The following is an 18,309-nucleotide window of genomic DNA, read 5'->3' on the forward strand; positions in this document are numbered from 1 at the left end:
GCAAACTATCATAAAGTACTTCCTTGCAACAATCATTTGTGAAGCTTTCAAAACTTTTGGCTGATTTATTTGACCCTAAATCAGCAAAAACCAAACATTTTAGTGTTTGTATGCACCAATGCACAGGAGGCTAATTGCCAGATTAATTCACACCTTTCCAATCTCAAACAATAGGAATGATGGAGTCTCCCTCTATTCAAAACAGAGTGGAGACAAGACCACAATTGATTTTTTAAGCCTTTTAGCAGTTAAATTGTCAATGTTTGACCGCGACGCATCAAAGAACGCGTGGTGTTGTGAATCTGAAATTTAGATTATGTTATTCCGGACAGTCGGGCAAGTAAATGGTGAAAAATAAAATGGTGATTGACCACGGAAATTTTTTTTTAATCGACAAATTAGACAGACTTTGATATTTCCACTCTTTTCAGCCAACTGGCAGAAAAAACTCAAAACACGCCCCCTATTACCCAATTAGCAAAATTCGAAATTAATTTTTTCATCAAATAATTTCTTTATATCTGTAGACTTGCCACAACAAATATTTTTTCAATACCTCTCCAAATATGTACTTGAGAGTAAAAAACATGCACTCGTCTAATAGATAGGCCTGGACCCTCCAACCTATGAATATTCATTAGTGGTCTTGTCTCAATGAAGGTACATTTCAGGGGTTAACATTTTGAGATTTTTTTCAAACTAATGTACATGACATCCCACAACTCTCCTACAAAGGAAAGTCATATCTGGACATTTTTGGAGAAATGAGAGACATTTCAAAGAGTGGTACAACTGTGCCAAAGCGACGAAAGAGGACAAAATCGACAAAAAGTCATGATTTTGCACCCAACAGCACCAAATTCAAAGACCTGCCCTGGCCAGAATAAGCAAGCTATGGAGCTGAAACTTTAGGATGTGATTTAGTAATATCTTTGCTGCTTAGGGCACAACTTTCAGAATCAAGGCCTAAGTAGTTTCAAAGAAATTACAAAATGAATGGCAACACAACAAGACTTGTAAAAATGAAACCGAACTTAGACCGGGGTTAGGTTGACTCTTATTTGGGTCAAATTAAGTTTTTTTCTCATTATTTTAGCTTGTTTTGACCTTAAATCATCAGCAATACAATATTCTAAATGAATTAGAGTGATTTGAGCACATTCAAATTTTTCACTATATTGACCCAAAATGTAGTGTAAATAGAGACAAGACCACAATTGATTTTTTAAGCCTTTTAGCAGTTAAATTGTCAATGTTTGACCGCGACGCATCAAAGAACGCGTGGTGTTGTGAATCTGAAATTTAGATTATGTTATTCCGGACAGTCGGGCAAGTAAATGGTGAAAAATAAAATGGTGATTGACCACGGAAATTTTTTTTTAATCGACAAATTAGACAGACTTTGATATTTCCACTCTTTTCAGCCAACTGGCAGAAAAAACTCAAAACACGCCCCCTATTACCCAATTAGCAAAATTCGAAATTAATTTTTTCATCAAATAATTTCTTTATATCTGTAGACTTGCCACAACAAATATTTTTTCAATACCTCTCCAAATATGTACTTGAGAGTAAAAAACATGCACTCGTCTAATAGATAGGCCTGGACCCTCCAACCTATGAATATTCATTAGTGGTCTTGTCTCAGTGTGCTAGGCCCGCAATAGCTGGTAATGTACCGATGCGCCACGTCGACAAATCGTATATGAAATATTTGTTGTTGTCACCAGGACACGCTCCTCAGAAGGAAAAAGAATGCATCTCTCTTAACTGATCGTGGCATGCTCTGCTCGGAAAAGATGAATCATAAACGCTATTTGTTGAATCGATCACATTAAAAGGCTGCTGAGCACCTGATCGACTTTCTCTCATGCGGAGGATTCTCCCCTTACTTCGCCTGTCTCATGAATACCCGGCAGCGGTACATCATTCAAAGAGATTAACTGCGTTACTTAAAATGGGTCTGAAAATGATACCCAAATAAAAGTAACATTCAAATTCAACATCAATAGCGCCTCCATTTCTCTAATGATTTCGTCCGTTAGTGAAGATGGATAACATTTGAGCCCGGTTATACTCCTCGTAAGAAATCGTTAAATCATGATGCTTTAATAAAACATGTTCATTGTAAGTCATATAGGCCTACATGTATACTTATCACCAAACATAGAACAGATATATCTATGGCGACAGACCATCCTGGTATCACAGGTTCAGACGGTTTTCCCCAAAGAAAATATGAGCAAATCGAGGGCGTATAGAGATCAAAGCCTTGGTGTCAAGCACTCAAGGTGAAAGCAACATTTTTTTGGATAATGATTCATTTGAATTTCCCATCTCTGAAGAGTTGGTTTGACGATGGAACGGCGCAAGATGTTAAGAAAATTCACGAGGGCAATCCTTTTGGTAGAAAAAAACCGTGTCTACATTTTTCATCTCGAAAGAATATCAAACGCATGTTAGTTTTTAGCCACTTCGGAATCAGTCTGAAATTTTAAATCAATTATACAACGTACAGATGTATGACTCGGTTAAAGTACGTTATCAAGTCTGCTGATATCCAATCTATGCTATTAAGTTGATTAGGCTCTATAATGATGAAGTAATGATGAATATGCGATCGCTCTTCAAAGTATCATTTTCCTTTTAATCATTTATTTTGACTATACGCGACAAACCTTCATTTGAAAATGAACACCCCGCCCTTGGTCACGTTTATCTGTCTTTGACATTATCAGTCCCTGCCTCTTAGGGGAGCAGTTTGTGCACTGAAAGTACATTCTGAGGAGATAACTGTTTGAAAGTCGTGCTAAGACTTGTTTGTATTCATTCTGACGCTGAAAGCAATTGGCCAAAAGGTGGGCAACGGTTACACGCAATTTACAAAAAAAATCTCATCAAAGAACATGAGCTGGCGTAATTACGAATGCAGCGCTACCAGCTTTGAAAAACGGATGAACCTTCTTGAAATGTCATAGTCATGTGTGAGGTGTACTTTGAAGAAGTAGAAAGCTCACATCACGTTGGTGTAGACCTAGCGACCCCCATGAAAGCTCTTTCGTACAGGTCGAGGTTAATATCAAGATTTGCCCTGACAACCCTTTGATGAGAGGGAAGAACAATAGTAACTTAGGCCTAGGTGAGAGTGGGCGTTGTTTAAAGCCAATAGACCGTGTTTTAGCCTAATTTCTTTTATCTGCGAGGTTGATGTAAGTGGCAGAATAACGTAATGCACGCATTCGAGACATATTTACCTGTTGAACCCCTTCATGTTTTGTTCGGCCTCTCAACTGATTAAGGTCGCAAAAGTGCTTTGTTGAATGAGCCAAACAGTCCGACTGAGCGAGAAAGTAACTCGACGATATGCTGATGCATGTGAGCATACAGTTCTAAGAATTTATAAACCACCAAGAAAACAATCTAGATCTAGACAACGAACCCTCTGTATAATTTAGTCCATATTTAGATTTATTATGAATGTTATGTGGTCGACATCGTTGCATGACGTCCTCAATACATCACCAGTATATGCAATCAACGAGTGTTTTATAGGTTTCCGACTCCCATTGGACAACCACTGGGTCTCTAATGACCATGAACTCTTAGTATTACGACTAAAAGTGGAGAATACAACTTAATTGAGCAGTCGGAATGCTTCCACATATATTCTTAAGTGTCCATTAATCACTTAAAATTGCTGCACATTTGTTCGATATGAGATGAAAATCGATTATCAAACGTCTGTTAAAGGCAGAGGGTTATACAGAAAGTCAAGACTGCTTGTTGAGGTTAATAGTACATCTATAACGCTTGGCTCAGAAGCGATGGTACTTCGCTTGCTTTTCATTTCTGAGTTCATGATGATAATGACGTGGTTTCTTGGTTTCACTTTCTTTAATAGGTTCCAAAAGTGCAGTGAGTTTAGCAATGAAATAGCTGGCAAAATAACATGATACCGAGTAACATAATGCAAAAGTTGCTCTGCGCTGATTTTAGGATAAGTTTCTAATGAAACTGATACTGAATGATTACGACTCGGGTCGATGTAATCATATTAAGAACGACAGAAATAATGAACATTTCACTCGTCGGATTTCATTCTGGAGAACAAATGAGATTTATATTAATCAGCCTCCACCGCAACGTAGCCTCGTTTAAGAAAATTAATTACACTTAATAAGATTAATCTAGCTTTGTCGCGAGTTTTTAAAATTCAATTTGTTCTCGATGCATTTTCCTTGTTTTTTTGTTTCGTATAAATCCGGCTTCTAGTTGCAGGCATAAAACATATTTTTACACTAAATAACTCCGTGATATCAATTAGAGGTTTACCAAACTTCGGTAAACACCAAGTTCAGGTCAATGCTATTTTCTTGCAGTTGATTTGATCATGTTACCTCCATTAGTTACTGCGCAATAGGCAATTACAATTTTCGAGACTTCTGCAGCCAAGCAAGCTAAGTTGGGTTCCGATTGTTCATTAATCAGATCATAGTAATAACCAAACTGGTAACAAAAAATATCAATCTCAGTTTCATGTGGATGAAATTGGGTATTTCTTTTAATAACTGCTGATATGGGAGTTATTCAAAATCACGACGTTAGGCCGAAGTTACATAGACCTCATTCGTTCATTTCCCAGGACTCATTTTCCCCTTTTGCTTTCGTTCCCCTGTAAAAGCACGGCCTTGTGGCGTGCATTCACCGAGGAATGAAAGAAAAACCCGGAAAGTGACTCGTGGTAAATGAACGAATGAGGTCTATGTAACTTCGGCCTAATACATCACTCTCCGGACCAAAACAGAAAATGTCAAGTCTTCTTCTTCTTCTCGTTCGCTCTAGACAGTCAAGTCCGATCTTCTGAATGTATTCTATGGTGTTTCGCAGCTGTTGGAGGTCTCCATAGAGCTGGTCTTGTAGGCTGGTACCTTCTGGCCAGATGTCTTTTCTCAGAGCTGCCAATCTCGCACATCTTGTCAGGATGTGTGCCACGGTCATCGGTTTCGTGGCACATGGGCACAAGTCGTTGTCTCCGATCCGTAACTTTGTAAACAAAAATGTCAAGTTGCATCGTCTATCAACACCGTCATGTCATTTCAGTCCTTACCTAAGCGTGACACAGTGTGATTTTGTGTGACCAGGGGCAGCAAATCAGAGTGTAATGGGAAACAGCCAAAGAAACTGGGGTTACGACGAGTCTTGCGTGCAGTTGAGTAATGATGATAAACTATCTGTAATATAATGTCATTTGGTTGTGTTCTTGGGTACAAACCTATGTGAACATCCAATGAGCCTCATAGCCTAGTGGTTAACACTGCTGGCTACCACGCAATAGGGCCCGGGTTCGATCCCGGGGAGAACCCAGGATTGTATATTCTGGATGAACCGGCGTGGCATTCAAGGAACTAAAATTCCTGGCTCTTCACAACACGTACATTAACGTATGAAATACTCGAGGGTCTGTCGATGAGACTAAAAGCCGTGGTCCCTTGTACCTGAGTGTCTATGCCAGGGCAAGTAAAAGATCCTACATAGGTGGACAGTAGCCTATAGTGGACTCCATACCTCCGGCAAAAACCCAATAGGGTTACGACGCCGATATGATGATGATGATAATGGACAACAAAGGTACATCTCCATCGATCTCAAGCTCCAGAAAGCACTGATTGGAAAGTTAAACAAGTATATACCATGGTTTGATTGTTCGATAACTGATGGGCTCTGGTTCGAACCTCAACCAAGGCAACTGTGTCACCGTGGTCATGAGTGATATTACCACGCCCACGGGACAGTCGTGGTCGAAATCAAGGTCCATCGAAGTAGTACATGTTATATCAAATAGCGACTATAATTAGTCGGGGTCTCTTTTCTTTTTCACATGGCTTTTAGCACCGGTAAAAAAATATTACAGGAAAGGTAATGGAAAGCAATTTCGAGACCATTAACGTGGCACGGTAAATCAAGGGAACTGCGTTAAGCTATAAGCCAAAACAACTCACGCACGGGGATAACACGAAAAAATGGTTATTGTATGGCCAACAGATGGACCAGGGCTTATCCCGAACCCTGGTATTAACGATGCAATTTCATCAAGGCCTGATCATTATCATAGGTAATCATCCAATGCAGTTCCAACAATCCGCCGAGATTGATCCTGTTCTTCTGGGGCTAGTCTGATGACTGTCATCTCTGCCGTGAAAGAACAGGTGGAAGGTATACTCGACAGTCGTCATTCTCCACGCAGACCGAAGACGTTTTAACGACGTAGTGAATACGCGACTGCGCATGTGTCTGGTCAGTCATCAGCAGTCATTTTTGAATTTCGGAAGTAAAGTTATGATCACCGCAAAGCGAGACCAGCACACCTACACAAGCGAAGAGAACAGTCTCAATAATCAATCAACAAAGTAAGACAAGAGTGAGATGAGGGTCGCTCTGTAAACTAGACAATCTGTAACATTGTAGTAATTACTTTCCTAATGACAAATTTACCGGTGTCAGATGACGTATTGACCGCCATTTGTAATTGTGTCCATCCACAAAGCCGCGGCGGATGAAGACAAAGGAGAACTTATCTATCGCGCACGCTTGACGTTCTTTGTGACTGCGGGTTTGACCAAATTGATGATGGTCAAAATATATGTCTGAACTCGTTCCATCCTGGCCGAATACGCCGGACGTAATGCTCTGTATCCTGGTTACTCTAAGGTATCCTGGTTGATTTAGGTTAATGAGGGTCATTAGTAGAAGGAAACTCCTTGTTCTGATGGGCTAACTTCCTCACTAGGTAAAACTTAGAAGATTAAGAGCTTGGTTATGGGGTGATTTAATTACCACAGACGATAGATGGATTTAGTTATGGTCTGATGTTAACTACTGACGATAGGATTGGTTATGGACTGATATAAATAAGCATTGCCGATAGACGTGTCGCGATATCATCACCAAGAGTTGGAACTGACGCTTACCGAATCTAGGCTATCCGAAGCTTGGCAAGTCGCCGTGAAACAGAGCGCCAAATCATAAAATTAAAAGCAGTTATGCTTCTTGAGACAGGGGTGGCCTGAAAAATCGTTGCTCTCCGTCGAAAAAGGGGGATGGAGGGGTGGTGCGCTTCATGCGCCACCCCCTAAATCTGACACGCTGCCAAGCAATTTCTTTCGAGATCAAAGACTCTTCATTGAATTGTTTTCGTTGATAAGTGGCTGGTGATGACATGACAAGCGGTTCAATAACGTGATGATTGGAAGATAAATGGATATTACTGAGACGTGGTGCGCATTGATTCAGGCCAAGATTCTTGGTTTGCAGATTGGTGTTGAGAGTCTTCGACGCCGTTTTTGTTTTGTCGCCATGATTCACACCGGTCCAAATTTTAACACTGCTCGCACCCATCGGGTTTAACGCAACACCTAGCCAGAAATGGACGTCGAAAGACTTCGAGCATCACTTGACCTTCGAAGTCTAGTCTTATGAACGGAGAATGTGGTGGTAAGGAGGAGAATTAAGCCAACAATCTCTCTTGTATTCACTACACCACTTTACTGCGCTTTCCGATCTGTCCATCGCCGACAGAAATCAAGTTCCCAGGTACACGCATGCATACTACTATCATAATATTCCTCTCAATAATGTCCAGAGGTATAGATCAATTCACTCGCAACAATAGTGCAAGAAACAGAAGAAATTGAAGAAGGAAATACGAGGTTTTTATGCAACAATCTTTAGCTGTCGAATGAGAAAGTCTGAGTATTTGATTGGATTCCGAACTGAGCTCTCCTGATCCGGGTGCAAAATCTACAAGACCGAGGACTGACAAAACCTCTGGCTTAGAAAAGATACGATTGTGACCTTTATGCGACATTTGTAAAGAAGGGAGTCAATTCTGTAATGTGGGTTTAATCCCAGCTTACTTAATCTGGCTAAAACGCAAAGATGGATATCAACACTAGTCTTTCGAAGTTTTAGCCTTTTTAATATTGTTTAAAAAAAGGCAAGATGGATTAAGTATGATTCGCATTGATACACTAATATCAAACATAAAAGCTCGCCTTACAAGAATAGACCAAGAACTAGACCGCTCAAAGTCACTTTGTGGCTTTCCATATGGTCGGTTGCTCTACAGGCTAAAGTCGCAAGCTTTCAAAAGAATGCTACATGTATTTATGAAGTATACACAGTCATTGAACTCTACCTTGAGATCAGAACTATTGTACAGCTAGAACTCTTAAACGGGTTGAGTAAGGAGACTCCTTTTAGAGCACATCGACCAGGTCCATCCCTGTTGGAGGTTGACGCATGTCTGTATAGACTGGTCGGAAGCTAGAACAGATGTAGGCGGATGTATCCTTCTCAGACAAATAGGCAGCTGTGAAGACCTTTCAGTATCAACAAGGAAACACTCAAGTCACTTCCGAGCCGAGGCCGAAGCGATTGACAAAGTCGAGGCGTTGTTGAACATGAACAAAGTACTAAAACGTGTATTGTCATCTTCATTGATGCCTTATCGTTCCTGGCGTCGTTAACTCCCATGAACATGCAGGCCAGCAACCTCGTATCATCTAGACTAGTGTCCCTGAGAACGATTACCAAGAGGGCAATATTGTAGTGGACACCTGCAGACTGTCATATCCCAGGAAACACAAGAGTTGACAAACTGGCAGAAGAAGAAGGCTAACTAAAGAACATGGCAATGTTACCCTAGATTATGAAGAAGTAAAATGTAACGCATACGTAGCACTGATATTATACAGTATGGAATTGACCGATCTAAGCGCTATATCATCAACTGACGGGGGAAAGCGTCAGATGGGACTTTAAGCCTGGGAGGAAGCACAACTATTTTCATGATCGCCAGGTAGGACGTGTTGGCAGTGTGACAGTCACACACTGCAGCCATGTCATCGGAAATCAAGACAACTGACAACCGCATACTGATTTTGGACAGACAGTGAAGTGACACATCACATGATTGGAAACTTGGAAATTGGAAGGAAACAGCTGGCGCAACAGGAGCACAACTGATTTCATTAATTCATAAAATGCCGGCGGTACAGAGACAAATATACGCTTCAAAGTATCTCAAGAGATCAGCTTGGGAAATCAAGATAGTTGGCAGCCACAAATTGAGCCTGGACAGTCCGTGACGTGGTACAGCGCGTGATGGAAACCTTGGAAGTTGGATGGATTGGGAATCAAATACGGCAATTATACAAGACACCACTGGAGTGAGACATTGAATATTCGGATAAGTGGCCGATTCACACGGTAAAAGTAATTTACAATTGCAGTTGGGACCTGTTTAGGACACCGGCATATTTGCTTAGCCGATGTCAAGAGGACAGTCAGCAAATTGTTCATATCTGCATAACGTGGTCAACTCTCCTCTTCACCATGTTCGCCGTCCCCGAAATCAGGTTACGGAACGCCGAACACTTTTGGGGCCGGCGTTCAATCAACGCGAACGGGACTAATGAAATGACCATATGCCTGGCCACGGCATCGTTCCCGTTACGTTTGAAAATGCTGGATTTGCCAATAAGATGTGAGAGGGGGAGGCCACTTGTTAATGATTGCTGAGAAGCGAGGAAGTTGGATGCCTGTCTCTAAACTTGTCAATGCCATTGTACAAATAATATAATACTGTAAAATTACAAATATGGTCTCTATTTTCTTAGAAATAAAGTTTTGAAAAAACTTTCGAAGGTTTTTCAAATGCTCAAAAACCTGCATTTCTAAGAGACAGTTCGAAGCCCTGAACAATTGCGTCGCTTGACCTTGGCTTGAACGTACCGGAATAAGTTAAACATCAAAGGAGAACATGGACGCCGATTTCTCCTGAAGCTTAACTTTCATCCTGCTATCAAATCCTCATTAAAACTCAAACAGGTCGCCCTTGATTCCAGCAGAGCAAAAAGTACGGAGCTTTGAAAGAACCGACCGGAAATAATGCCTGGAGGACAAAGTAAAGGATCTGCAGCAAAGAGCACATGACGTCTTCTCATCGCCAAGAATAAATAACAGAAACCACACAAAAGCAGTATCACGCGGAACCTCTGTGTACACGTGACCTTCAATGCCCTTCGCAAGAGGCGATTCTAGTGCATATCACCCTTCCCTGCCATCTTTTACTTAGCCAAGCATTAATACAGACATAAGAATTGGAACTCAGAATTTGAACTTTTGCCTTTCATAAAAGAGCAGTCCGAATTTTCCTGAGTGGTGATAGACCTTCGCTTATCTTGGGGTTTCCCAAAAAAGGCCATATTTGTTTCTGGATATTTCTCATTCATAATTAGCACATGCGTAGATGGACAAAGAGAATAATAACTGGAATATCCATCATTTGAATTGGTCGCGAAATAAACGGTGCAGAGCGAAGCTAATATCAATAAAAACGACACTTCGAAGAGAGCTGACAGGTAGTCCGCTCTACAAAGCCAAAAACGATGCGAACAAGACAATGACGGACGGACCCTAGTCATTACATGATGTTGGACTTGTCTCTTCTCCTTTGTCATTTGAGGCTAAGGGCAGTTATCTGTAGGTCAATGAAGAAGAAATGAATATGTGGGCGGTCGAAAAATGCCATTTCTCCTTGAGCAAGAATTGCAGCGTTTTGACTCGTTGATGAACCCAACTCGTGTGCATCCTCATGTTGCCATTATCTCTCACTGTCGAACCAGCTTTTGATGGAACCCACTGCCGTCGACGTCACGATAAAGAAGGCTTAAGAGATCATTTCTTGACAACAAGCGATTAATTATCATCAAGACTGAGAGAAGAAAGCTTCGATCACGCAATGCAGGGGACCTCTCAATGGTCATGCACCTAATCCATCAAAAAATAAAGATAAGAATTCAAATCTACTTTGAAGAGATGTAAAATAGTTTACTAATAATACTGTGGAAATAATCCGCTTGGTCCTGAACTTACTTGAGGTATCGCATTTCGAGTGTACTCTGAACTCTACATTTATATCCTACAAAATATTCTAAAGTCAATATGTAAAAACCCTGAAGAAACAAAGGTAGAGCGAACGCTAGTTTTTGAATTCGATGTCTGGTGTTTACCGGTAGTAAATTTGCTGAAAAAGTGCTGATTTGAGAGGGCCCCTGTTATGGTTTCCATAGCATCGTCACACTAACGTAGAGTCAATGAACTCAAGAAATCACAATCAAATTACCATCGTCTGTCAATTAGCGAGAATAACAGGGACATGTCTTTTAGAAAGGTTTAAGCTTCGTTAGTGAGTTTGTTACCAAGTTGTTTTCAGAAGGTTCAACGCGCTGGTTTTTCAACAACATGATTAACATCGTTTAACCAACAAATGGGCTCGCGTTTTGTAGCGTCCTCAGAATATGATAACTGAGCCACTGAGATAGTCATATCTGGTGAAGACTTCCAATCTGACCACCTGGCTTACATTCTCGGGGCCCTTGAAATTTAATTCAAATCTAATTTGAGAGGAGCGTAACTACCATACTTCTTCCTATCAAATTATAGTTGAGAATGTTACTTGATTGAAAGACTAAGAGACTTGATTAGATACCCGTACTTCCTAACTGCGTAACAAACGCCGTCAATGATTTAGTGCCGTAGGACAGTCTGATTTGCCAAAACACGGGTATGAGGTCTTAATTTAACCAAGACAGAATGTCTTCAATAAATCATTTACGCTGCTTCATAGAGTCTATGGCGAATTATTTCAGAACTTCGATTTATTCTATAAACTAGTTTAACTAAAATTTAAATATGCTGAATTTATATAGTGTATGCTACAAAAGTTGAGCATGCCTATCATACTTTTCGAATTGCCCAAATTGTTATTTTCTCATCTCTACGAAATCACCCAAATAGGGCATTAGTTACACCAAGAATTAATGAAGACTAATTTTGTTCACACGTACGTTATATCACAAACAGTTGAATAAAAATAACGAATATAATTCTACATATTTGTCGAATAAACACATTAGTAAAACCGTCATTCACTTTCTTCAACAAACTCAATGTTCAAGAGAAGAAACACTATCAACTCATTAGCAAATGGGCCACTTTTAGAAAACTTTAATAATTCGCATGACTGCCACTACTTCGAAAAGATGATAAGAAAGTAGTCTTAAGAGTAGTATCACATTTGATCGTGTTTGTTATTGGAATGCATTCGGAAGGATTGTGAGCATAGCTTGGAAAGATTTAACCAAAACAACATCAACACTCTCGACAGCTTCTAATTAAAATGCACCAAGAATAGCATTATTTAACTGTTAGCTCCGTGAGTCAAGAAGAACCGTGCACAATCATCGTTCTGAACGTCTTTGAAACTTATTAAATTGAAATTAAAAAGATATGATGCTGAAAAGATAACTGAGCTACAATTGCATGAAATCTCAGTGATGAGAGGGGATTACGTGCTAAGTGCTGTGATAATGGTTGTCTGGGACATGATTCAACTGATCAAGATATAGATAGTTGTGTCAGCTGCCTTAAGAAGGAGATAATCATTGCATTTGCACAGTTTCTTCATTAAAAATGGATTCTGACATCAATTGCATGAAAATGACTTCAGCGCAAAAACATTTGAACGTCAATGAATTTCGTAGTCCTGACAATGTTAGGATTGATTTTGACCCCCTTTCGCTCCCCCACCCCGAGTCCTGACATAAAACTTGGACAACTGCGCCAAGTATATTATACACTTAAAGTCTCTAATGGACCAATGTTTTCCCTGAGAAGAATATCCTTGCCAGCCCTTGACCCATTCCTTCTAGACATAAGCACTGTGGAACACGCACACATCTAATTTTTATGAAAGATCACTAAGTGTCAAGGCGTAATTTCTCTTGTAACCGAGTAATCAGATCACGCGCCTCGCCACTCAAGTTCCCAGTCAATATTGGTTACATGACCAAAATACTTGAATTGACTGGTTGGGGCTTTGTAACCCACGAAAAGTCACTTTGTACAACTTGTTCATATCCGGGCAGAGATAATAGATCTAGATGAGAAGTTCAAATCATGTGAAGATGTTTTTGGGTGCCGAGACTGAAGATGGGTCGAGATTTTGAAAGAGGGGAGGGCATGTGAGAAGAATACCTGGTTGCCAGGTTAACGTTTTTTGGTGTTGTTCCCCATAGTTCAGTGATTCCACAAAGTAGACAGATGGAGAACTCACACCTTTTAAAAAGTAGGATGAAACTGTAAAAAAGCGTGTCATTCCGTCTTGTAGCGCTACTTCAAAAAATGAGTGGAAACAAACTGAAACTCAAAAACTCAAAAACGTTACACCGGTATCCTTGATAAGGAAAATACCAAGAGAGATGGAAATATAAAAAGTAGTCATTGCGCTTCAGGCTAAGCAACCTTCTTATTAAACGTTCCAGAAAATCGAATCTTAGTGACTGAAAAAGCTTCAGTCTTCAATAAAAGCTGGTAGCGACTTTTACCGCCGGCAAAATGACGACAAAAAGGCACTTCATAGCAATTTGGTGGCTTGTTAGAACGTAATGATAACTCGCAAGATGGTAGTTGTTGTTTTTATCACTTCCGCTTACATCTCATATTCTGCCGCAATTACGCCGACCATTCGCGAAAATCAAGCCCGGATCTGTCATCTCACAGAGTACAAGTATTCAGAGACCAGCCAATTTGCCAATCAAACTCTTGTTCCGAACTGTTCACTCCACACCATATCATTGCATTGGATAATGAGTAACATGGTTGTTTATAAAAGGCAAGTGCTGGGAAAAGTTGAAGAAAACCGACTGAATGTGTATAATTTGAGTACTTTTTTCAATTCTTGTACGGAGCGATGTTAAAATGAAACATGGGCATGAGATTTTAAAAGCTGATTGTATAACACAACCTGCTGGTATCAGAAAATTAACTCTGCAGATTCTTATGATATTCGCATTGACCTTGACCTTTACACGTGGGTCAGTCGGGCTTGAAGCCAACGCAGTGATTGCTTCATCACGAAATACATGTTGCAAATACTTGCACTAGATGCTTTGACGATGGGGCTTTAATAGTATTTTCCAAAGATCACACCATGTCTGTAGCCAGATAAAACGCATGGATTAAAAAACACGTATTTTTCAAATTACCGTTGCCTAGGAGACGTTGATGTTGTAAATTGCCCAATTGTGCTTGGCAAGAATGGCATGCATTTTTTACCATGGGCTTCAAAGATATGATCAAGAAAACTGAAAATGAAATTATGATCCAGTCATATCAGTCTCGGCTCGCCCTTTGTGTTGCCCTCATGATATTAGTCCTAACCCATTTAGTACCGGGAATCTCTGGTGTATCTTTTTGCCGCAACCAACACGGGTGAGGTTGCAAGGAAAGATCGTCTAAACTACGAAGGCTGTGATTTGTACTCCGAGTAGCCAAGAGGTACAGCATAAGCCTGGCACCAAGCACCAATGGTCACAGAGCTCAGATTTTAGATTATATTCTCTTGAATATGCCTAAACGTCCATTTCAGGGGTAAGTCTCGAGGAAAGGATGAATAACAAGATTCATGATACCATTCCACAGGTCTGAAAAGGACAATCTAGTTGCAGTTAGGATTCTAAATGAGGCAGAGGCTCTGCCAATCAAGTTCGTAGTGTTGGTGTTGCTGCTCTGATGAGGGAGGTGGGATCGCATCTTGCTGCCATGCAACCCACCCTAGACCACCGTTGAGACAAGGAAAATGAACATAAAATTGACTTACCTTTCAATGGAAATTGCAACAAGCGTGAGAACACTCGAGAAAACGAAGACGGGTAATATATATGACAACACTCCACACAGTGCGTCACTATTGAATATAGACATCTCACATGGCGCAGTTAACTCCATCAGCTTAAGAGGCATGACAAGAAACGAAACGAGAAAATCACTGACCGCTAGATTCACAATGTAATAGTTAGTCACAGTATGCATGTGCTTGTTTTTTATAACGGTCCAGATGACCATAAGGTTGCCCATTACTGACAAGAAAATCACAACAGAGTATAAGACAATGTATGTGATTCTCACTTCTTGTAACTGAGTATAATCTGTGTAGTTAAACGCGTGTGATGAACACGCATCCACAACTTTGTCTGGAAAGTTGGTGTCGTTTGACAGAAATGATGTATTGACGGCCATATTTGAAATTGATGACGCCAAGACAGCTTGGACGTATCTCAAACTTTTCAATTACCCGCAACCTTTATCGCTAACTCCTTCTTGATGATACTGTCACCTTTTTTTACAACGTTGTTCTATGCAGACTCTGCCAATGTATTCCAAACGTTATCCAATGTGCAATTAATCGGGTTAGAATGGATGACACCAAAGCGAATATCAAGCAACCTGCAATAATCCAGATACGAATAACGGACACTACATAATCCCAAGGTGGTTGATTCGTTCTCCAGTAATCTGCAGTCTACAAAATATTGCTATAAATAGCCACGTTATACTAAGCTTTCCATACAATTTTTGCAAAATCGTCGCGACTGCAATAACATCCTGTTGAATTTCATACCACAAATCTCTGAAATTTCGTTAAGATTCGTACTAAGTATCCGTATGGCAATTTGTAGTTTCAGTTGGCAGATCTCAATGAATTATCCGCAGAAAAACTTATAAACAACTTCATTCCTCGAGTCGAAACGTTCAACAACAACAAACAGCCGATGCTCCAAGGACCCGACCAATGATTCACTTACAAAACCGAGGATTTTTGTCCAGAATCAGTTCCTATCTGGTGAGATTTGTATCATTTGTGGTGAAGGTTCACCTGAAAAGAAAGAAGGAAAGGATTAGAGTATAAATTCCACGTATAGTCGGCCATTTAGCTCTGAACACCAATACCGCTGAAAAAGATACCATTTAACATCACCGACATTTATTTTTACCAAGCTTAGTTGTAATATTTTTGAATCATCAAACGTACTGATTTACGGTCCTTCATTCAGTATCATGAATAAATCACGGAGTATCATCTCATCAAAATACAAAAAAAACTGAAAAGCTTGAAATTGAAATTGTCTTGTGTAACTGGTTCCATCTGACATAATTTACACCGGCAGACTAGAATGTAGACCTAATTGTTTTACGACCAATGACTGACAACATTGTTATGTAAACAAATAACGTCGGTTTGAATATGTTATCAATGTTATCATAATATCAATATGTTATTGGTGATATCAATTCGAATAAGACGAGTTAAACATTTGTAAGTAGATATCCGATCACGACAATACAGTTATAGTTACAACTCGGACTGTTTCGTTGTAAGATAATTGATTATATATTACCTTTCAAGAGTCAATAAATGTTTTATGGCCAGAATAATAACTTTGGCGGAAACATGTTCCTCGGAAATACATCGCTATCCATTGGCTACGACCAGCTGCTCAACTAATATTAAACTCCCTGGACCAGACGCCCTTGTGTCCAAGCAACGATACACAGTAGATTTATGCATAATCCAAAACCAGATTAGTTTTCTCGCCATGCCTATTGTAAACATGTGTGATATGGCCGGATATTTGTATGGGGAGACAGTGAACCTGTCATGTGTAGATGAGCTCTAATATCCCATTCCAAACGGAAATTAAAAGTGTCCAAACATCCAGTTCCGAACAGTTAAGTTTAAAACAATTCGTTCGGTCCCTGCAACGTTTGAACCAGACCTTACTCGGTCGATGATAGACAAAAAGTGATCCAATATATATTCGTGTTGATCGACACCAAAGGCATTTAGGTTGCAAGTGTAACATACTATGAACGAGTAAGAGGCGTTCTATTTTATCTTATTATGACAGATGTTCGTAGTTTGATATAAGCTTACAATATCATCTTCTATTCGTAGTTTTACCAGATTCAACTATAAGCCTGGAATTAATTTAAATAAATTGAATCTTGCCAGATACTTGGACCATACACACTTTTCATTTTTTTGTTCGATTTGGTAGAACAAAAAAATGAAATGTCTCCTCCATTAAACTAAATATAGAATGGTATCACTAATGCATATGCCATCGTGAAAGGAAACGGTGTGTGACAACTTAATCTTTCCTCAACTCCGAATAGCCATGACCCGGAGGCAAGGACAAGACACTGAGGAAATGGCTTTTTGTGAGGATGGAAGATGGGGGTCTCGGAAAGCTTTTATTCTGTAATTATGTTTTTGGATGAATCTGAAGCTATTTTGTTACTCAATAGCAAGGCTCGAAGCCAAGTGTCAAAATCTAGTCAAGGAAGGTGTCTACTTGCCGACAAGGCATGGCGTACATTTGTGGGTAATTATGATGGCTTAATCGACCCCTTTCCTTACTAAACTAAAGATATCGACCAGCAAAGGGTCTCAGTCCCTAATTGGCTGAGACCGACACACACTTTTACATTTTCAATTTTTTGACTTGAAGGGAGGTCCCTTGTGAAACAGGTAATGTTCCCTACTCTTTCTTGAATTCATAAAACTCATATGGCAATAAACACTAAAAGAAAACTATCAATTCAAAATAAATGTGTTAGGTTAGACAATTTTCTTATCTGGGCGCTGCACATCGTTTAGATCCGGTGCTCATCCATTTAAAATGACGTCACATATATGACAGCCAATCAAAATTCAGTAATGCTTACATGTCGAATTTGCAATGAACTGCTAAAATATATATGTATTGGCTTTCATCCATCAGTCTTACTTTCAATTTTCTGTGTTCTGTAGATCATCAATATCGTAACTCCCATCGTCATTACCTGATCTGTCTGGGCACACACTTTCCAGTTAATAGAAGAACGAGGAGGAACGACTAGTTCTTTAAGACTTTAAGTCACCCCTTCCTCGAGTTCCACTTTGGTATTGGATTCCTGTCTCGCGTCTGAAGCCACTCAAACTTCCAGGCAATTCCATTAAAGTGATCAACTTTAATCCTTGCTGAAAGGAACCGTCGGCTGGTTCTTTCAAAACAGCAACCAGTCAACTTTCTGCATTAGAAAAGTAAGAACCGACTCACAGGTGACATGTGTGTAAATGAGACTTATTTTTACCGGTATTTGCCGAGGGAACGAAATTAAATGTCAGAGCCCCATCCTGGCCTTATTAGAGGTTTTATAAGGAAATCCAAAGAAGTAATTAATTTTATCACAGACAACTTATTTAGATATGATATTGTTAAAAAATTATAACTATTAAACGTTGGTTACTCTAAGACTAAAGATAACTCCTTAAAGTAAAACCGTGAGAGTAATTTGACTATCAAACTGTCTTGCTCAGATCAAAGCCTTCACTTCGAGAACGCTTTCAGAGTGACAGACATT

The 18,309-nt window shown here is 39.8% G+C and overlaps 1 protein-coding gene across 3 annotated transcripts in view; it reads right to left on the reverse strand.

The window, feature by feature from the left end:
• LOC135484410 (QRFP-like peptide receptor) overlaps window positions 1-18,309 on the reverse strand; it is a 76,353-nt gene that overhangs the window by 22,031 nt on the left and 36,013 nt on the right. For all 3 annotated transcript variants that reach the window (XM_064765830.1, XM_064765831.1, XM_064765829.1), the window contains exon 2: window positions 14,723-15,778. In XM_064765830.1, coding sequence (XP_064621900.1) covers window positions 14,723-15,141 — 419 coding nt within the window. In that variant the 5' untranslated portion in view covers window positions 15,142-15,778. The remainder of the gene's footprint in view (window positions 1-14,722; window positions 15,779-18,309) is intronic.

The sequence above is a fragment of the Lineus longissimus genome, chromosome 3 (genome assembly GCF_910592395.1).
Source record: "Lineus longissimus chromosome 3, tnLinLong1.2, whole genome shotgun sequence".
Classification (NCBI taxonomy): Eukaryota; Metazoa; Nemertea; class Pilidiophora; order Heteronemertea; family Lineidae; genus Lineus; species Lineus longissimus.